Source organism: Carlito syrichta, unplaced genomic scaffold, assembly GCF_000164805.1.
Source record: "Carlito syrichta isolate Samal-C Ts95f unplaced genomic scaffold, Tarsius_syrichta-2.0.1 Scaffold309726, whole genome shotgun sequence".
In the NCBI taxonomy this organism is placed as follows: domain Eukaryota; kingdom Metazoa; phylum Chordata; class Mammalia; order Primates; family Tarsiidae; genus Carlito; species Carlito syrichta.
The window spans coordinates 829,443-852,542 of record NW_007253822.1 but is presented as its reverse complement, the minus strand read 5'-3'; the positions used below and the strand labels follow the sequence as shown (position 1 = coordinate 852,542).

General features: G+C 33.5%; 1 protein-coding gene across 3 annotated transcripts in view; it reads left to right on the top strand.

Annotated features, from left to right (window-relative positions):
- RSRC1 (arginine and serine rich coiled-coil 1) overlaps positions 1-23,100 on the top strand; it is a 411,086-nt gene that overhangs the window by 166,122 nt on the left and 221,864 nt on the right. For all 3 annotated transcript variants that reach the window (XM_021717404.1, XM_008067646.1, XM_021717403.1), the window contains one exon: positions 13,884-13,920. In XM_021717404.1, coding sequence (XP_021573079.1) covers positions 13,884-13,920 — 37 coding nt within the window. The remainder of the gene's footprint in view (positions 1-13,883; positions 13,921-23,100) is intronic.

Sequence of the window (23,100 nt, the reverse complement as noted above, 5' to 3'; positions counted from 1 at the left end):
TGCTTTCCCTCTATTTGCCTAAAAGCAGGACTTAGATTTAAAAAGACAAAAGATGTCCTGCCTTCTCCCTGTTCTACCAGGCAGAACAAAGGTTAACCACCAAAGATAACTTGGAACCCGTAACAGCCTAGAGATGGCACCAGAGGAATCTATACTAATAAGCTGTACTAACTAGCCTTTATCTCTGCCATTTATTTGCCTTCCCCCATTTGTCACCCCTAGAGACTCATAATCCTTTTCTTGTCACTTATCTAACATTGTATTTTTTTGTTGTTGAAGGTGCTATATAAATGGGAATTCAAAGTCACCTCTTTGAGAACTACTCATTCCCTGGGTGTCTCTCATGAAATATACATGTTAATAAACTTCTGTTTGTTTTTCTCACATTGATTTGTCTTTTGTTACAGTGGTCCATTCCAACTAAGAAACGGTGAAGTTTGAAAAAAAATTATTTTTCTTTCCCTACAACATTAAGAAGATTTTTTTTTCTTTTTTTTTTTGAGTCAGGTTCTCATTCTGTTGCCCGGACTGGAGTGCAGTGGCACAATCAAGGCTCACAGCAGTCTTGACCTGCGCTCAGATGATCGTCCCACCTCAATCTTCGTAGTAGCTGAGACTACAGGTGTGTGCCACCACACTCAGCTCAGCTTTTTGTTTTGTGTGTGTGTGTGTGTGTTAGAGACAGTTTTCACTATGTTGCCCAAGCTAGTCTTGAACTCTTGGCCTCAGGCGATTCTCCTGTCTCAGCATCCCAAAGTGCTGGGGTTACAGGTATGAGCCACCACACATAGCAAAGAAGATATTTTAAAACTACTAGAAATGTTTGACCTGGCATGGTGTCTCTCTCTTATAAACTTAGCATTTGGAGAGACTGATTGCTTGAGGTCAAAAGTTTGAGACTAGCCTGGACAACATAGTGAAAGCCTATCTATACAGAATATAAAAAAAAATTTAGCTGGCCAATCCCAACTATACAGGAGGTTGAGATGGTAGAATCACTTCAGCCCAGGAATTAAAGATTGCTGTGAGCTATGAATGATTGCACCACTGCATTACAGTCAGGGTGACTGAGTAAGATCTTGTCTCTTAAAAAAAGGGGGGGAGGGGTTCACAGGCATGGTGGCTCAAGCCTGTAATCCCAGCACTTTGCCTGAGCCTGTGGGTTTGCAACTTGGCGACCTCATCTCTACAATAAATTTTTAAAAATTAACCGGGCATGGTAGCGTGCGCCTGTAGCTCCGGCCACTTGGAAGGCTGAGGCAGAAGAGTCGCCTGAGCCCCGCAGGTTGATACTGGGTGGCTTTGAGTATGCCACTACATGCACTCCAGCCTGGGTGACAAAGTGAGGCTTCAACTAAAAAAAAAAAAAAGGAAGAAATGTTAAACACTAAATGACAAGGCTGCCTTATGAAAAAGTTAATTTCTCACTGAGTGCAGAACCTAAATGATATATAACACATTAGTGTTGTAAATATTCTTCCTGTTGGCGTAAAAGGATGAGTGACTTCCAAAGATTTTCTAATTCTATTTCAGTTAATGGTAGCTACTGTTAGTGCTATGGAAATAAAATAGTTTTAGTAACCTTTGTATTCCCAGGCCTAAAATTTTTTATCTTTTAATGCATAGTTTGGGAAAAGTTAAAGTTTGATTGACATCGCATACCAAGGATCCATGCTTATCAAAAAGCTTTATGTGGTAACAAAGCAGGTTTACCTAAACAAATAACTAAGTAGGGGAATGGATACATACATAGAAGCCACATAATATAATTATCATTAGGTGCCAGACTACGAAGAATTTTCTTTAAGGGCAATGCAGTTGACCTTGGTATCCACAGATTTAATATTCTGTCTATTCAGAAGGGGTCTATATGACCTGTGTATGTGATAATGTGTAATTTTTGTATGCCATGACATTATAGCACATTTTCTGTGAGATGATGTCACTTAGATGATGGATGAAGCCAGCTGACTGCTCAGCATTGTATCTCAGAGTGACTTTAATACAGAGTGCTTTCAATACATCTTCTGATCTCAATGTGTTGAACAATACTCATGATAGGTCTGTGTAGTAACGATGGTGTTGACAATATTTAGTAGTAATTGCTAAGTGCAATGTACTGAGCACTTTACATGCATTGTTGCATTATCAACTTGGTGCGTTTGCAAAGAACCTAGCACTTATTCATTAAATGTCAAGAAGTGACTGCTAGTTAAGAGATGTAATAAATTATTATGAATATTACAGAATTGGTGTTTAATTGATTCTTATACAATAAATATAAGAATTTGTGGATGTAAGGAGGAAGAGAAGATCTTTAGATAGATAAATGCCTGAGCAAAGTTAAGGAGGTGATAATTGACTGGTGTGAGAAGAGGTATGTATTGGATAGTAGCAGAAAATTGTTAGCCAGATATAGTGGGTTATAAAGCAGGTAATGACATGAATTTGGGGTATGAAGACATTGATGTTAGGGAGAAGAATGCTGGAGAAACTTTGACGTTTAACGGTGGGAGCCAGAACTAATACAGGTCAAGTGAGGAAGGAAGGTCATATGGCAGAACTTGGATTCATCCAGATTAATATTAAGGAGTTCACCATTTCTGTTTGTCTCATGCACTGTGGACATACCTATGTTTGTTATCTCTATTTTAGTATCACATTCTCCAACTCTAAATTGAATTCATCTGTATTTTATAATTGCATACCAAATATAGGAAGAGTCTATTAATATTAAACAATGTAGACATATAAAGATGAACAAAAATGTAGTTAAGGCCTTTAAAATGAACACTGAAGGTAGCAGGTATATACATACATAACTTATAAGAAAGTTTTCAATGGTACAGAGAACACGAAAAATGTGTACTGAATGCAGACCTAGCCTTATTGCATATAATACACCAGGCAGCATTTCTATTGTAAAAGAAAAGGTATGAGAATTGGATTCAGGTAGAACAATCTCTGCTATTTTAGCAAGTTACTTTCTTACTCTAAGCTTCAGATCCCTTATTTAGAAAATGAGATAATGTACTACTCCACAAAACTGCCATGAGGGTTAAATTGGGCTAATAATAACTTGTTTTAATGGAAGACATTTTTAGAAAACATATAAGCAAAGATTTAGAAGGGACATTAAAACCACTTATAACCCCACTGCTAAATACTGTTTACCTTTTTGTTTATATCTCTTTTGATATATACACATGAACTGCATTGTATGCATGCATGTATAAAACCTCTGACATTTTGTAATGTGATTTTTAAACTTACTATTTCACAAGATATATTTTAATGAAAATATATAACTATATAATAATTTTAATGGCTGTATACTTTTCTGTTTTGTGAATATTATATTTTATTTGACAGTTTGCCACTATTGTGCATTTGGTTTGTTCTCAGATTTTTTTTTCTATTAAACACAATGGCATGATTAGTATCTTGTATACATGTCTTTGGGATAAACTTAGAGAAGCAGAATCTGTCAGGTCAAAGGCTTCATGTGTATTGTTGAGAATTCTGATATTCTTCCCATTTGCCTTGCATCCAATTTCAAAGCTTATCAGTTAAGTAGGAGAACATCTGAAGAAAGGGAAAAGCATCAAAAGACTTAAGTAATAAAAGAATTGAATAATCAATCTCTGAGTTATTCAACATTTGCTGTTCACAGGAAAAATATTCACGTGTTGCATTTTTTCCTCATTCTTAGCTGAAGACATTACCGTTACCTTCTATTTGGTAAATTATTGGGAGATAGTTCTATGATAATGAAATTTTTTTGAGCAGTTTTATTTTTAAATTGTATTTACATTATTCATAATTATGATAATGTAATTGATATTTAAATATTTTATATTTCTATTGCTATTTACATATTTCATATTTCTATAAAATAATATAAATTTAAATTATGTATATTTAGATATACTAGTTTTATTTCTCTTTGTAAAAGTTACTTAGTCCCATTCTCCAAGTAAAATAAATAATACATAAAATTCATAAATGATTTTTAAATGTAATGATCAGTAATTATTTTTTACACCATTTTATTTATAAGAATAAATCAGAAACAGCCAAAATATCCACAATAAAGGATAAGTTACCTTTTTGTACATCTCTATGCAACATAGCATGTAAACATTAAAAATGTTATATGCAAGTATATTTTTTAATACTTGAGAAACTACTACAATATGTAATAAAGTAGGGAAACAGTTTAAGCTGCATAGCAAATCAACCATGATCTAATTTTTGTAAGAAAAATAATTGTATTTGTGTGTATTCATAAGAATGTCTGGAGGGGAAAAAAAACTAGAACATATTGAAACTATTATCTTTGACTGGTGGGATTTCAGGTGACTTTTATTTTCTTCTTCATTAGAACCAGATGTGTGATTTTGAGTTTTTCTACAATAAGCATTTATTATTTGCATGGCCATTGCTAGCCCATATGTCACCTTTGTGCATATTGGGAAAAGGCATCCCTTCTTCCTGTAGATGTACACCAGGATGCATTTCTTGGTCGGAGCATATAGTTTTAGTTACCACTTTCCCCTTTGGGTTTTCTTTTCCCTTTTTCATAATGAGCAACATGTACAACTGTACATGATGGATCTGAAAAGTTACATTATAAAAATTATTTTAAATTAAAGAATTAAAGATTTGTGACCTTTTACTCTATCTTTTCTGGATAGGCCACTCTCCATTCTTGATCTCTGTTGGGTCATGCCGGCCTTTGAGCTCACTCTTCCTCCCTCCTCTTTTCTATTTACTTAGACTATCCAAATACAATCTTTTTTTAGGATTTGGCCAAAATAACCCTCCTTTTTGAAATCTTTTCCAATCACTCTAACACATTTGGCAATTTCTCCTTTTTCTGAACTTCTCTTGAACTAGGTCAGGAACATGGTTTGAATGGGGGATGACAGTGAGTAGGTTGCATCTTACCTGCAGACTCTAGATGACTGGCCATGACTCCTTGGAGTAGTATGTTGAGAAAGATTTTGAGTTGCACCTGACCTCACTGGGAAAGAGGAGTGTCATTGATTTTGACTGTTTGTCCTGCATATGGAAAAGAGCAGACAAGTAGGATATATCATGTCCTTTTTCCCTGCCTGGGTTGGACATTAACCCTTTTATATACAGTTGTCCCTCAGTATCTGGAGGAGATTTGTTCCAGGACCTTCTGTGGACACTGAAATCCACATAGCATTTGCATATAACCTATGGACATCTTCCCATATACTAAATCATCTCTCTAGATTACTTATAATACCTAATGCAGTGTAACGGTTAAGTAGATATTTGTTTATTTGTTATACTGTATTGTTTTGGGAATAATAACCCAAAAAGTCTGTACATGTTCAGTACAGACACAGTTTTTTTCAACAAATATTTTTGATCTACATTTCATTGATTACACAGACACAATACCCAGAGATATGGAGGGCTGACTGTATTGGACTTGGTTTACCAACAAAATTATTAACATCTAAGGCATAGATACCGTATATTTTCTTATTTATTTTGATGATGTTTGTTTATGTTGTTGTTATTGTTATTGCTTTTATTATCCCCTCAGAATTTATCATGGAACTAAAGGTGTTCAATAGGTAACATTTCTGTTGTGCTTCCTTTATCTGGGTGTTCCAAGTCTCTTTGCTATAATTTCTCTTGTGTCTAAAGAATTTCTTTTATTGATTCTTTTAAATCAAACCTACTGGTTACAAATTCTCTTAGTTTTTCTTTGTCTGAGACTATTATCTGGAGCATAACTTCAGAAATATGGAAAACTTCTCTTTTGCCTGTGAGCCCTTTCTGTGAACTCAAGAACTTATTTACTTGACTGATTGTAAGTGGCTTAAGTGATCCATACCAGCTTCCATCCGAATGAGCTCAGTGTGTATTTTAAGTCCTTGGCTGTTGAATATTTTTAATTTAAACTTGTCCCAACATAGTGAATATTCACTAATACTCAAACTAAGGAATCTTAAAAAGAGAACAATACAGTTACATATTATTAACCATGGTAGACTTGTCTGTGCAAATGATTTGTAAGTTCTAGATCAGAGTTTATTACCAATAATAATCAGTTAAGAAACTACTTGTAAAATGCAAACATCTGAAAACCATCATTCTGAATTGTAGTAACATAAGAATTTTCATTTAGAGCCACTAATTTGCAAGATGTTCTCCAATCAAGAGAAAAATGCTAAGAATTCTTACCAAACCTAAGTAGAAAATGAGAATTCCTGGAAGATCTTTTTGGATCTTAGCGCTGATATTCACTATTTTCTTATTGGGTTAAAATGTAAAAAACACCAGGTATTTGAGAACTTATTTTTGCTTGTTTTTTCCAACACACTTTGCCTTCTTCCAACTAGACCAAAATATGAGTATGCTTTTATACCAGGACATACATGGTTCTTACTATGGGCTAGTCATTGGGCCAATGCTCTTTAATATATATAGTATTTGAGGTTTGAAAATAAGACTCACTTTCATTTATAGATATTACAGTTTTACCACACTTTTCATTAATAACATTTTATGTGTAACAGAATCTAGTACATGTAAAAATATATTCATTATTGTTTGAGATGGAAGATGTAGATATTTTTATAATTTATGTACTCAGGCCTTTATACGCTTTAACTGCCATCACGTAAAAAAACAGCTCCTGTAGATTTTGCTTTATAAAAGAAAAAAATACAAATTCAACTCTGATCTTAGCTCTTATATCTGTAGAAAACTGCAATGTACTAATATTTTAAATGTAAATAATACTCAGTTCATGACAAAAAATGTACAAAATTCTTATTTTTAAGAGTTAATCCATTTTTAAAATTATTGTGTATGTACACATTTTTATATGGGATAATATATATATCACTGATTATAAATATATTTTATCTTTTGTTAATTAAGTACCTGGTCAGTGAAATAATAGTTTAATGCTACTTGAAATAATTATGTGCATTATGGTTTATGAGTATTTTATAACTAAATATTCACTGGAATTTTGGCTTGCTTTATGAAATGATTTTGGTTGATATTTATTTTAAGTTTCTACTCCTTACCAAAAAACAAGTCTCTTTTCACCTGGATGTCTTTGTCTAATAAATTTATTTTTAATACTCAAATCCATAATAGATATTAGATTGGAATAATAGAGAATGAAGACAAAAATTGTCATTTACTTTGCTGGGAGAATCAAGTAATTAAAATTTTTTTCTAAGCTAATATTTCAACAAATATAGATGTAGAATATTGAGAGTAAGGGAGAATGTCACCTGTAGCAGAAGGAATAGGGGTTTTTTTTCCCCCCAAAATAAATGCCATCATTATGTGTTTCCTTGACCTGATTCTCTTAGACCATTAAAAATCCTGAATGCTCACTTTGGTGTGATGTTGTTTTTGTATTTGAACAAAAAGAAAAGTTGATCTCTTTCTAGTTAAGACTAGTCTTTTTGTTGAAATGTATTAAGAGCATATAAGCTTTGTCATAACAGTAGTTTCTGGACTTAGAGCATGTTTCTTTTGAAAAAAATGAAATTTGTTTGCAACATAGGTACAATATTATCATAATTTTATTTGTTTTACTTTTTTGCCTACCATGGCATGATTGATGCATGGCATCGTCTCACTCCTAAGATAGAATCCAGCAGATGCCACCTGGTTTATTTGGGACAACTTCAGTCTTGTCCCATTTAGTTTTAAAATGCCTGTTTCATGCATGTTGAGCCACCACATTTCCTGCTTCAGAGCCTTGTGTTATGCCAACATTACTATCTGTGCTGCCTCAACTACAAATTGGATGAACAGCCCGTGACACTTTTTCAATATTATTACATTAAACCAAGTGGATTTTGATTGATAACCTAATATTCAACTAATGCAGAACATCAATCATGGCAAGTATATTAATTATTTAATATTGCAGTCTAATTCAGAAATCGATGTGCTGCATGAGGGGAAGCGAAACTCATGGTTCCCAGAAGATTTAAGACAGGGAATGATTAAAAAAAGAACTGCTGTACTCCTGTGTGTTAGTTCGATACAAATCTTTATTCATTTGCCAATAATCTCTTCCCATTTTCCACTTCAGGACCATTTTATCAGTTTTGAGACCTATAATTGAATTAAGTCTGCTTTCAGCACAGGGCAAAAGGAGTTGCACAAATATTGATGAAGTCATGACAGGGACAACCCAAGAGACAGACCACTAAAGAGGACAGATTTTATACCATTTGTTGCAAGATCCCTCTATCAATGTCTTGCATCTTGTTTCTCTGCTTTTAAAACTTTATTAAAACTTTCAGAATAATTTTTCAGACATTTGTATTTAGATACCATCCATCATCACATTTTTACAACACATTTCAATGATTACGCACCTTCATATACATTATCTGTATTGCTCTTTCACAGCAGCCTTATGTGTTAGGTAAGGCAAGTAACCCTCATGTCATAGGTGGACAATCTGAGCTTCAGAAAAGTTGGATTATCACCCAGACTCACATTACTATTTTGTAGTAGAGCTTAAATTTGAGTTTCGGTATTTTGCCTCTAAGACCAGGACTATATATTGTGCTGTCTTGTGTTGTATTTTTGTACTCATGGCACTTTATCTGTGTTGTTTTAACATGGTCAGCTTTCCTTGACTTTCTGCCCAAAGTGAAAGCAAAGAAAGTTGATTTTCATGGAGCGCTTGCACAAACGTTGGTGTCTCAATGTGATATACATTAAGCTTTATGTATATGCAAGCCTTCTAGATGTGAATGAAAACTTTTTGCTTGTATCTTTTGCTAGAATAAAATGTCTTTCTTTTTCACATACATATGAAATAGAAGGTCAAATACATATATGTGTGTGCGTGTGTGTGTGTGTGTGTGTGTGTGTGTGTACGTGTATCCCTTTTAACATGTTGTATTACATTTATATTACTGTTCAATCTATTCTGTTTCCACTAGACGAGATTGCTCTGTATGTTGTTATTCAATTTTTGTGGATACATATCTTAGAATTTTCTTTACGTGTGTATTGGGTGATGGTGGAGGAATTATCTATTTTGTCATTAAAATTCATCCTCGGCTTTCTTTTGGTTCATATTTGCTTGGTTATCTTTTTCTATACTTTTTGGGGAAAAACTTTCTGGTCCTTTTGCATCATTTGTCTTTTGTAAGTAAAACATTGCTGGATTTTGTTTTTTACCTAATCTGAGAATCTTCTCAGTTATTTTAATTCTAAATGGTTGTAGGTGAACTTTCTCTAGTTTAATTTTTAGTTATGATTGCTTTGATTACATTCATATTAAATTCTGTGCTAACTTTAATTTGCCTTGTTGCTTCTTTCAGAATTTCTCTTCTTACTGCAATACATTCCTCAAGACTTTTTAAAGTAATGTCTTTGTGTTGTGAATTTTTTAAGACCTTATCAACTGAGATTTTACAGTTTTTTCTTGTATTTAAATAATAGTTCATTAGCTGTATGCTAGGTTCACAGTTCTTTTCCTTTAGCACTTTTTCTCAGGTGTTACTACTCTGTCGTCATTTTGCATACAGCATTGTGTTGAGCAGCCTGCTATCAGTGTTTTTATTCCTTTATGAAGGGGTCTCCTTTTTCCTTTTTTGAAGTGACTTTCCTCCTAATCCATAACAGTCTTAAGTGTTTTTATAATATGCTTTGCTGTAGTTTTTTACTTATCCTTTTTACTATTCCATGTGCTCTTTCAATCTGGAATTTGAATATTTTTTTTATCTGAGAAATCTGTCACTATTTTTTCAAATATTTCTTTTCTTTAATTTTGTCTTTACTCCTCTTCTAGAATTTTCATAATATAGATGCTAATACTTATACTCCTGCTCTTAATTTAATCTCTCATTTGTTCTCTTTTCACCCCTTCTCTATGCCTTCTGGGACAGTTCTGCCTCATTTTCCAGCTTATAAATTCATTCTTTTTGTGTATCTATTGTGCTTTGAATTCATCCTCTTGAGTTCTTTATTTCAAACTGTTAGATTTTTGATACTCACTATTATTCTTTTTCATAACTTCATTTTTATATTTATATTTCTAAAAATCGTTCCTTTGAAGATTTTGTTATGTTTACATTCTTGTTCAGTCTACCCTGTTTTCCTTGAATGAGTTTGTTCTGTTTATTGTTTTTCAATTTTTGCATTTAGTCACCCTACAATTTTCCTTGTGGATTTCTTTTATTTGTTTATTTGTTTTACAGCCTTCAGCTCCCTCGGGTAGTAATTTTAATCTAACAAGAGGGGTAAGAAAACCTAGTCTCTGACTTATTCTCCTCCAGATTAGGAACTAGAGTGGAAAGCCTCTACTGTTCTAGTTTGACCTTAACCACTTTTTCCATTGTGCCTTCCCACATTGTGTATTTGCACACATGCACACGCCAACACTTACCTCCTAATACTGCTATCCTAGGCAACCACTCACTGTTGCAACGTGCCTTGGTCTTTGTGTGGGTTGGAGATAATGTGGGCTGGAGAAGACCACGTAGAGACTTGAGCTGGTTGCTACTGACTCTCCACAGAAGCTTGTCTCATGATGGTCAGTTGTCAGACTTTTATTAACGGAATACATACTCTGATTCAGGGATTGTATTCGGTGATGGAGTATAAAAATTAAAAAGATCTAATGCATGTCCTCAAGGAGTTTTCATTTTAGTGGAGTCAGTGGAAAGTAAACAGGCATTTATTTTAAATGGTGATAAATTCTGTGATGGGACAAGCCCAGAGTGCTACGGGAATATGTAGGAAGAATGCATCACTTCATTTGTAAGAGAGGGATAAGGTTTCCCCACTGAAGTATGGCTTAGGTTGAGTCCTGAAAGAAAGGATCAGAAGAGGCTGGAAGAAAAGGAGCATGATAGGTAGAGGGAGTAAGTGGTTCAGTGGTAAGTGAAACCATGTTAGTAGCTGGTGTTGCTGTCACTTTTCGTGTGATGTAGCTTTGGCAAGATAACAGAGAATAGGTAAATTGCATTGTGGTAAGATATTATAATTGACATAATCAGGCTTATGTCTTAGAAAGATTCTACTATATTAGGGAGAATGAATTGAACATGGGGAAAGGCAGGAGCCATTGAGACCCATTAAGAATGTTGCAGAGCCAGGCTCGCTGGCTCAGCCTGTAATCCCATGCCTTTGGGAGGCTGAGGTGAGTGGATTGCCTGAGCCCACTTGTTCAAGACCCGCATGGGCAACGAGACCTCATCTCTACAATAAATCAAAAAATTAGCTGGGTGTGGTAGCGCGCGCCTGTAGTTCCAGCTACTCGGAAGGCTGAGGTGGAAGGATTGCCGGAGCCCAGCAGGTCGAGGCTGCAGTGGCCGGGAGCGGCCACTGCACTCCAGTCTGGGCAACAGAGTGAGATTCCAACTCAAAAAAAAAAAAAGAATGTTGCAGAAATTTAGGGAGAGAACATGACAGATTGAAACAAGATCGTAACTATGATGATAGAAGTTAGAGTTAGATCTAACTGGTAATTAAGGATGTGGGATAGGCAGGACCTTGTGGTTTATTACATTTGCTTATAATTTGGTAGTAAAGGAAAGGGAGTGTGTCAAGAATAATACCTGGTATTCTCTCAGGCATGCCATTCAAAACACATATTTTCAAATTATCTTTTAATTTAAAGAATCACCTGAAAACATAGCAAAACAATAAGCTATCTTTTGTTTTTGTTTTAAAGAACAGTTTCTTATCCTCAATTCAAAAATGCAAATAGCTCAAGAAAACGGAATGATTTTCCCTAACTGTGGCAAACACAGTTGACAGTAAAACCTACACTGAAATGAAGCTATTCACAGTCTTTGCTTATCCCACTTTGCGTGAATATTCATGTTTTTCTTTCATAATTATTCATTAGGAAGATGAGCTACTGCCTCAGACCCCACTGGCAGTGTTATATGACATACTTTACCTTCTTAAAATCTGAAATATTCTGATGAAGTAGGTTTAGCCCCACTGATGTCAGCTAATGAATCATGGCCTTTTTATTTTGATTCTGAGCATTTCTGTTCTTTTTATATTGAATATTATTTTCTAATAAGAACTATTTTGTGACAACATAACCATGGGGGAAATGATGTAGATGTATATTACATAGTCCAAACTCTTAAGATAGATTGTCAAGTGAAAGTACAAAACTTGTGTATAGCGTGCTTCTATTTGAGATTTGAAAAAACACAGCAGGGAGGAAAGATACACACACACACATATAAGAGCCCTAGAATATCTTTAGTAGGATAACCAAAGAACTAGATCCAGTGATTCCAAACTGGAAGTCCATGATGAGAGGAAGACTTAGTTTTATTATTTATTTGTGTGTGTGTCTGTGTACACACACATGTATGTTATACTATTCAGATATTTCACTATATGTTATTCCTTTTTTGGTTTTATTTCAAGTTATACAAATAACTGTATGAGAATGTCCTTGTGAAAACTTAAAGATTCATTTGACTTCTAGCTCCAGTAAATGCTTTATTTCTGAAATAGTAGTTTTAAATAATTATTTACATAGATAATAAATAATCTGTGCAGAACCTTCTCACACACCTTGTAGTAATTTATTCCTGTCATATGTCATTAGGACGGTGATGGCATTAGGGATTAGGGAATAAGTTTCAGACACCTTAAATTTCTAAGCATTGGATATATAGTTTTACTAAGATTGCAGAGCAGGAGAGAATGAATGGAGATGAGTGTAAATCAGTGGAAGTGGGAAATGTTGGAAGCCATGAGTACAGTTCTCAAGCAGCAGGTTTGATAGGGAAATTTGAAAAGATAGTGTAGCAAGACAAAGGTAACAGATAAGTATATCTTAGGCAAATCAGAAACAGGAGACAGAAACATGGAGAAAAGAAATAAAGTTGGAACCTCTCAGAGAAACAAAGAGGTATGGGGGAGACATCATGTATACAATAATGTTCTTTGTTGTTGGAGGTTTTATAATTACTTTCTACAGTGTGGTAGAGTTATAATTTTGAGTTTAAAAAAAGATATGGTTTGGTCATTATGATGTAACTAAAAGTTTGCTTGATTAGAATGAGAAAGGTCAAAGTTCATTTGTTACTAATAAATTAGTATAGACTGAAATAAGAGAAAATTCAGTATTTGCCACGTCACTAAATGTTTATTCAATTATTTTTGCTACTTGTACATATACTTGTATTTTTAGTTCTATCAGCAGACTCTTTTGCAGTGAAAACAAGAAATTTAATACTCAAAATTTATCATGGTATTTGATGTTCATATTTTCTTTGGTGATATTTTATTTTTTAATATTAAAGCAATTTTTGGTCCTAATTTGTAGCATGCACTAAATTAATGAAATTAATGATAGATTTTTAAGATTCAGTTATTTAGCTGTGCACTCACAAATGTATTCTTTATGTGTATATTACTTAAATAAAATGCAACCATTGGATAGATATTTGATAAAACAAATATAATACAATGTGAATTGTGGAATCAAGGTGGTAGATAGATAGACTCTGTAACTTTAAATATTTTCATAATGTTGGAAATAAACATAACCTCAATGAAAAAATTTGTGAAGTAGATATTGTCATAATAAAAAAAATAATACACTTGATTTCTTTTTGTTCTCCACTGCCTTTGAAAAATCTGAAACTTTTTTTAGTGGATTACCAATTTTAGATGTAATTCTACTTGCTATAAATAAAAAATCTGTTCATTTTTGATGAAAATAGTCTTTAAAAATAGTGTTATTATGAGCATTAGCAGAGATATATGAAAAATTATAAGAGTATATAAAACATTTTTGAGGTAAAGATAAATTAGAGCAGACGAGGGTTTATCAACTATTTAGAACTTTTATTTTTCTATTTTAGGGAATCTGGAAACATCAAAGCTGGATTAGAACATCTGGTAAGTTCTAATTTTCTCTTGAACATTTGCATCATCTTTGATATCTGCATTCTAAATGAACACTTTTGAATGAGCTTTGAATACCTTGTATTGAGAAAGTCAACCATTTCCCAAAGGGTCAGCTTACTGTTATTATGTGAAGGCACTTACATTTTCATTTATCTTATCATTTCAAGGGAATTTAAAATTTTTTTAAATTACTTTTTTTTGATGTAGAGATGAAATAAAATGGATGACAATCCCTGGATTGATGATTGCTTTAATTATAAACAAAAATTGTTTGGTGTAGAATTTTTGGCATATCTTGATCTGACGAAAACAAGCTTGTGTTTTAAGAAAACACAATCAAATATTGCATGCATAAATATGGTATGTTTTAGCAATTTAGTGGCTTTGAAAGAAGTGCACAGCTTTGTTTTTCCTGATGTCTTTGCCTTATGAATAATGCATTGGTTTAAACTACAGTCAGTTTTAGAATATAAAATAATTGAGATGCAAAATTTTTGGTTTAAGTAAACATTTTTAGAGAACAAGTGAATTTCAAATTGATTTAGCATTAAAATATGTCCATTGATCAAAAAATTGAAAAAAATAAAGTATTATAACATGTCTGAAATTCATTGAGTCCACTGTATGGAGTGTTTATTACGACATTAAGTAGTTCATTTAAACAGAGCATTATAGAGTCATTTGCTGGTTTCTGGTCAAATCCAAATGTTGAATAATTAATGGTACAGATTCTTTTGTAAATACAGTCTAAGTACTTTTTAAATGCAAGACTTCATTCGTATATCATACTGTAGCTTTGTTAACTATTAATGTGCTTTTGTTCTGCTTCCACAGAAGCAAACAGTAGCAAGAGGCTGCTTCATTTTGGCTTATAGCAGTTATAGAGTTGGAAGGGATTTTTTTCCTTTCATTAGCTAAAGGAAACTGAGGAAATCTAGACTTTTAAAAGAGATCCTAAAAATTACAGATTAATTTTAAAAACTGGATATAATATCTTAGAAAATTTGAACTAGGTATATGTTAGGATTAGAAGTTAGTATAATAAATAATATTATTATTCTCATTACTAAAATGTGTTTTCTGAAACTATCAATTCATAATACTGCATATATTTAGGACATATGGGCATCAGAATAAACATGTTAATCTGAAACATCACATTCCTGTATCAGTTGGGAGCTTCCAACAAGGAGGAACAGCTACTATGGTGCCAAAAGGAGCTGCCTTTTATACTTCTCTTGTAAATTATCCTTTATTAAGAAGATTTTGTATTTACTTTGTTTGTGTTCTTCAGTAAATAATAATGGGTTTGACTTTTTCTAGTTTAAATTTCATATTTTTACAGTTACTAGTAGACTCTTATTTTCAGTGACTAATATATTTATATTGTCCTTATAAAATCTTATGCAAGAGTAGGTTTCTAACTGTGCAGTGGGCTGCCAAGGAAGCCCTCCAAAACTCGTGTTATTCCAGACCTCCATTGCCCACTTTAAACAAAGTTATTCTGCTGTTAGTTATTTTGTAGATTAAACTCTTGAACTTTTTTATTTTTAAAATTTTTAAAAATAGAAATAAAATCTTGCTCTGTTTCTCAGGGGGGCCTCAAATCCTGACCTCAAGCAATGCTTTTACTTTGGCCTCCCAAAGTGCTGGGATTGCAGGTATGAGCCACCCTGCCCAGGCTGAACTTTTTAATAAGATTTCATCTGAAGAAAGAGCTTTCCAGCTAAAAATATTTAAAAACCTGTGATAGCATAGCCACTCATTAAAGTCAAGAATAAATGTATATTATTATTCCCTATTCTTAACCCTAAGTTATGTTTCATTTTCATCTGTCATATACATCAAATATATTTCAAACATGAACCTTTTAGGGATGAGAGAACCAGGACTAGTATACGGTTAGGTAGTGGGAAGCAGATTATTTTAATGCACTTCATCTAAATTGTTTGAAAGACTATCATTTGACATTGTAATAGACTTACTGACTGTGAACTACTAACAATATATTCATTTGTCTGTCTTTGTACATTAATAATACTCTGTAAACTTGTGATATTATAAAGAATATTTTCATAATTTGTCTAGGAAGTTCCATGCCTAAGAAGGTGGTGAACTCACAGTTTATGGGTTGAGCATTAATGAAACCTGTGCTGTTGTGCACCAATGGGCTCCTGAGATTTGTATCTCCCTTTCACTGCTGAGCAGATTATTTAGAACCCTTGCCTTCTGGCACATGTAGCCCTTCTTTGAACTGAGCTGTATAGCCAAATACATTTAGAAGTGTATCTTCTAATAGGTTAATTTTTAAAAGATATGGTATGAAATTAACATGAGAAAAGCATCCTACACATTTGGAATTAATTTCTTCTTTTTGTATCTTTCTTCAGTCTTTGTCTTTTCTAAATTATTTATTTAGATTATCATAGATTTATTAGTATTTTTCTAAGGGGGTAAAAGCCAGTGCAAATTGGAAAAATGACATATCTAGCCTCTTGGAATCTTATTGTTGTTCTTTCTTTGTACTATTTATATTTATGTGTTCTTCTTGGTATATAGTATTTGTAACCCTGGAAAGGTGAAAGCAGATGTAGGTCTGTGGAGAAAAGAATGGTGTAGGTGGACTGCTCCTCCAGAACATCTTCAAGAACTGACTTCCTTCACTCAAGTCCTTTACAATCTCTGAGACCCCTGATTCAGCCTTTGTTCTATCATTTCCTTCTTTTTATGCTGCCAACTTTTCCAGCATGTCATTCTTTGCAGTTTACGTTTCTTATAATACCTGATTCCACTTTTTCTTTTCACAAACTTGTTTACTACCCATGAATCCTATGTCTGTTTAAAGTTCTCGACAGAACCTTTGAAGGTTGTTACTCCATTATCTATTGATGGTTTTGCCTGATGATTGGAATATGGAGGTTTTCCAACTCCACTGCTCCCCAAATTACAACCAGCATTCTGCATTAAGGAAACATCCTACCTTTCTTATGGTATTTAACTATTTATCAAGAGTAAGGACTCATGGATTTTTACTTTATTAAATAGGTTATTATTAATTAATTTCCTATTCATTTTGATGCTCAGATTGTATCAGATTGATTGTACCATCCTTTCAAGATGGTTTTTGGATTCTTTGGACAAGTGAGAACTGTCTCCTAACAACACCAATACATTGACTCATTTGCTAAGTCATAAAATGAACATAAAAAGTAGTTTCACAGTTACTACAAGCAAACTTTGTGAAAAACAAACCTACTAACAAGAGTTCAAGATTTTGGATGGATTTAGAGTCTATCATACTCAGTGATCTATCACAGAAACAAAGAACAGAGTACAACATGTTCTCACTCATAAGCAGACCCTGAACATTTACTATAATACTATAAGAAAGGGATTGGCAGTAGAGGGATACTGCCAGGGATAGGGGTGGGGAGGAAGGGGGCACAACATCAATAAGCTTACCTGATCTCAAACCAGGCCAAGTGAGGACCAAAAAGGAGGCCCAAACTTTACGTGTACAATGACCACGTGTTTACCTAATCCTAAATTGTACCCCATATATTTAAAAATTTTTTTAAGAGTTCAAGATTTATTTTTCCCCATTCCTTGTAGTTATGTTACTCATTTAAAATGTAGTTGCATTCTTTTGGTTTTTGTATTCAGTTTAGGTGTCTTTGTCCCCATTCTTGCTGACTTAATTATGTTTAAGCATGTAGAGCATTAATATGCTTCCAGAATTCAAAATTATGCTCAGTGGTAGTCTCAGAGATGGGTGTCATTACCTTCCTTTCTAGCCTCTACCTCTATTCTCCTCTACCCCTTTTAAGTAGCCAGTTGTACTAACTTCTAATTTATCTTTTCTTTTCTTTTGTGTTGTTGTTTTGGTAAAATTAAGTGTGTGTGTGTGTGTGTGTGTGTGTGTGTGTGTGTGTGTGTGTGTCCATGCTTGCAATGTGTCTATTTCTGTTTCCTCTTATGAAAGATAGCATACTGTAAATACTTTTTTTTTTTTTGCTTAATATATCCTGGAAGTTAGTCCATAGTTACTGTGTGTAGCATTATATTTACTGTATTTTTTTCTCTGTTTGGCTGTGCCTTCTTTATTAAAGGTTTAAGATTTAAAATTACTTGCATGCCTGACATACTTTCATAGATGCTGGCAGTAGACATGAGATTCCTGGGTAAGATATAAGTGTTTTATTACTAACAGCACAACAGTTACCATATGCTTCATGTTTGTATAGTTTTCTCTTGACCTCCAAGTTCCATGGAGTGATGCTGTATACTCAGTGGGTTTGTGTCATAGCTGGGGACTCCAAGTTAGGAAAACCTGCCCAAATTTTGTCCAGTAGAAATATATCTTTATTATCTTAGGTAGCAAAACTGCCTTTTGGTATAGGGAGAGACTATATCTCTATCTTCCAAGATTATTAGCTATACAAACATCTTTGAAAAGGCAATCCAACAAAAAGCTGATGTAAGATGTTCAGAACCACTATAGAGAATTGTCTTTTAAGAACTATTATTTTTTTGTATTATGAGATTTAGGAACGTTTATGTTTTTGTTCTAATGGTTATCTTTGTATTTGTATGTTTTATAGTGCTTTTAATTCCTCTTATTCCTACTTAACCTTTTATTATATTTGTTGATTTATAACAACTAGTAATCAGTTTATTAAAATAGTTGTCTTAAGCATCTGCATGGTCACTTCAGGCTTAACTCCTAGCTCAATACTGATGGAAGTAATCTGCTTAACAATCTTAAAAAGATTGTGCAAGTTAATGAGTTGCCTGTGGATTCTCAACTGGAAGTGATCCCATGCCTTAGAACCTTCATACGAGGCATTTTTCTCCTAGTGATTCTCAAAGTCTTCCAAACTGGTCCCTTCGCTTTGAGATTCTTTCCCTTTGCACCTCTGATCAAGTCAACACCCACCTTCTCCAAGGATTTTACCAGCTTGTTGGAGTTTGGTAAAAAATAAAGAAAAAACAAAGCCCTACATAACCACTCGAATGCCACCTATTACCTTTATGACAGCCAGTACTCCTATTGTACTTTCCCATTCTTTCTTTCTTTCTTCTTATATTCTTGCTGCTTTGTTAAAACATACAATGTTTACATACTGTTCCTCTAATCATGCTGTTACCTTGTTTTAGAATCAGCTCTAAAATTAAATATATTAAATATTTACCATCAATTCATTTGTTGATATGTCTTCGGTTATCTCTCATTTTGATGAAACTCATCTTCTAGTGTATTCCCCAGAAAAGGCTCCTGTTTACAATGTTTCCTGAGATCTTGCACATTCCAAGCTGTTTTTCTATAGTCTTGGTACTTGAGTGACAACATGGCCAGATATAAAATCCTTTGCTTGCAATTTCTTCCTTGACTTTCTTAAAAATATCATTTCACTAATGCCTTGTTTTATACATTACTCTTGATGTCTCTGCTACCAACCTTATAATTTGTACCCTTATTGGCAATTTGATTTTTTTTTTTTTACCTTAAAGTTGTTCCATTTTTTCTTTGTCCTTAAAAAAATCTAGTTTTACTAGGATAATTCTGAAAGTTGGCAGTTTCTGAAGTTGAATTTTTCCCAGTGTATGGTAAGCTTTTTCATATGTAGATTTTGTTTTCTCATTTCCAGAAATAATTTTCTTGGATTATAGTATTAAATATTAGTTCTGTTCTGTTGTTTTGTTTTAGAGACTTTAATTTTATGTGTGTGTGTGTATGTGTTTGTGTATAATTTTTTTTGCTAGTCTTCTGTTTTAGTCCTTGTCATTGTATGTTTGTTCCCTAAAACCTCATGTTAAAATTTGATCCCCAATGTTGGAGTGAGGCCTAATGGGAGGTGTTTGGGTCAACAAGGTGGAAGGCTTGGTGCCTCCCTTGTGGACAGTGAGTGAGTTTTCACTATGTTAGTTCTCTTAAGAGCTGGTTTTGAGAATCTGGCGCCTTCCTCCCCTTTCTCTCGCTTACTCTCTTGCCATATGATTTCTACACACACTAGATGCTCTTCACCTTCTATCATGAGTGGAAGCAGTCTGAGGTCCTCACCAGAAGCAGATGCTGACATCTTGCTTCTTGTACAACCTGCAGAATTGTGAACCAAATAAACCTGTTTTCTTGATAAATTGCCTAGCGTCAGATACCCCTTTATAGCAACTTAAGCAGACTAAGTTTCTTGCTGACTCTTTTTACTACTTTACTTACTTTGTATATTTTGGAAACCACTGTTGAATAGACCTCGAATCCCAAGAATCATCTTGCAGGAATCTTGCAGCCATCATCAGCCCATCTCAAAGAGCCCAGTGCTCCCACCATATTTAAAGACTTAAAGAAAATGAGTGAAAAGACTGCTTATAATGTTGTGCCTAATTAGATTTTATAATAAACTTAAGAAAATAACTTTCTTTTTTGATGAAGAATGAATAACCATATGAATGAAAAATCTTGTGAAATTGTTTATATCTTTAATACAGTGTCAAGATGGGTGGTTATTAGGTGGTGATGTTGCTCCTGAATTTTTTTGTTAATGATGCTCTAAAGATTTAGAAAATTGACTCTTAAGTTCTTATCAAAGGGTAGATTCCATGTTTTTTCTACCATTTTATGTTTTAAAGTTATGAATAATGTAGTAAGTAGTAGTATATACTGAAATGCTGAACGGTTATTAAAATATTTCTTTTAAATGTATTTTCTTTTAGACTTTCTAGAGGGTTTTCAATGCAGACAAGTAGCATTCGTGATATTAACATGCAATATTATTTTTGCAATTAGAAAAAGTATAGGAGATAGAGCCTTGCCATTTGATTATAATACAGCTATTATTATTTTACAGGCAAACTATAAAAATAATGTTATCCTTTTCATGTAGGAGAGTATTTAGGGAAAATGTTACTTCATATTTCTATATGAAAAATTGTGACTTTTTAAGGTCAAAATAGTTCCGTGGGTTGTTTCTGGCTTGAAAGAAGAACGGCTGTGCTATGTATGCCCTTTGACAGAGAATGGAATGAATTATCCCAATCAGTATGATGTTTCTAAAGCTTTCCTTGTTTTTTTCTGTAAAGTGAACTAAATGAAGGTGAGTTGGAGTAAGGGGACCGGATGCTCTAAACCAGTGTTTCACCATTTTTTAAGTGCATATGGGTCAGTTGGGAATCTTGTTTAAATGCAGATTCTGATTCTCTGAGTCTGGGGCTCAGTTTGAGAATATGCATTTCAACAAATTCCCAGGTAAGGCTAATGCTGCTGGTTCAGCAAAGAAAATACATTTAAAGACGTTGACTTGAAAGATATGTGTCCAATAAAGAAAGCCTGCTGAATCTGTTGGAGAATCTCGATGTTTCCCTCATACTCATTGAGTATAATTCTGCAACCTATGAATGATTGTTGGGTGTTCATAAACCCAGGGAGAGGAGAACTCTGCGGGTTTGTGGAAGGGCAAAAAATTCACCATCTTACAGGCATAAAGTAATTTTTAAATTTTGGGTCCAGATGTTCAGTTGTATTTTTCAGGATTAGAGGTGGACGCTAGGACTAATAATACCTTGTTCAGCCATAGGCAGAAAAATTAAATGAATGACAATAAATCTTTTAGTGAAAAGGGTCATTGGTGTGTACAGCTTTAAATGGGATGTTTTGTATTAATAGTTGAATAGCAAAAGAACTGTGGAGCCATAACTGTGGGTTTTGTCTCCCCACAGAGGTCTCATTTATGTTTTTTGTATTGTATAGCATTTGAGAGTGATGACCTACTTGTCCTTGTGGTCAAACAACACGTTCTGGGCATTTTAAGTGTTGAAGAGCATCTGTCATTAATAGTTTGTTTAGCCCATCAGTGGCTTGTAAGAATAAAGTTGTTGCTTGCCAGAAATATAGGCAGGCTTATTACTGTTATGTACTCATAGATAACATTATCAGAATCAAATTAAAGTTCTTTTCTCTCTGTTTTCGACTATTTTACATAGAACTTGCAAATTAAACTGCTGTATTTCATTTATCAGAGTAATAGTTTTATTTAAAACAAGCATAAGTGCAAATAATGTGTTATTATCACACCTTTGAAAATTCAGTTAACATACAACATGAAGTAGAAAATGCAAAAAAAGTGATGATAAAACCTGTTCTAAATTCTGTCTGTTGTGTTTTTAGTATCTTGGTTGTCATTTTATACTTTCCCATTGTGTTCTGAAATAATGTTTTTGACATTTGTCCAAATGAGTTTGAAAATATGCGTATCTCAGAATGTCTTGATGTTACAAAAATACTGTATATATTTATTAAACACTAATTTAAAATATGTATTAGCTCATATAACTACTTAAGGATTTTAGCATAATAGATCCCTTTCCTCTCAATATTTTAATTTACTTTTCTTACCTAAGACAATATATATTTGAGGTTTAGGGTAAAACTGCATTTTAAAACAGGCACTTTTCTCAAACTGTGATTATGAGATGAAACAGCATAAAGTTTTTCTTTTTGCTACAAGACCAATTCCATAAATCTCTTTTCCTTTTAACAGTGTGTCCTTTGAATGTGTGCAAATTAAAATACCTTTAATGTGGATTAAATGTTAATGTCATGTTAATGTCATATTACTGTCATGATTTCTTAGGCAGTTTACAAAGGACTAGCATATATTCTAATCAGAAACAGTGCTATGTCAAGCGATCCATTTCTCTGATACATTCTGATCAGTTACAACTGAAAATTGTTTCTGGAATATGTGATTAACAAATATTGGCCAGTCATCCTTGGGCCCCATCTCTGTTGTCCCACAGTTCCTCCTTTCATGCTTCAAAGAAAGATCTGTCTGTTGTATTTTCAAGGCACAAAGGTTTTAAAGATGGTGAGGGAAATGGTGGCAACCTAGCATTAAAAAGAAAAGATAAGATGTCATACAATTTTCATGATATTAGTAATAGTCTCAGATTTATGTTCAATATAGTTGAACATTTTTTGGACTTTTAGAGATATGTGATTATTAATTCTCTTAAGGGTAAACTGATTATTCTAAATGTTTTAAAGTAATCCCACTTTCCATTCCTCAATGGTCTAAAACTCAGACCTTCCTAAAACTGCAGTAACTGAATATTGCTGCGGTTTCTTTTCTCTTCTTTTTTTTTTTTGTATTATGGTTCTGGACACTGTAGGTTCTG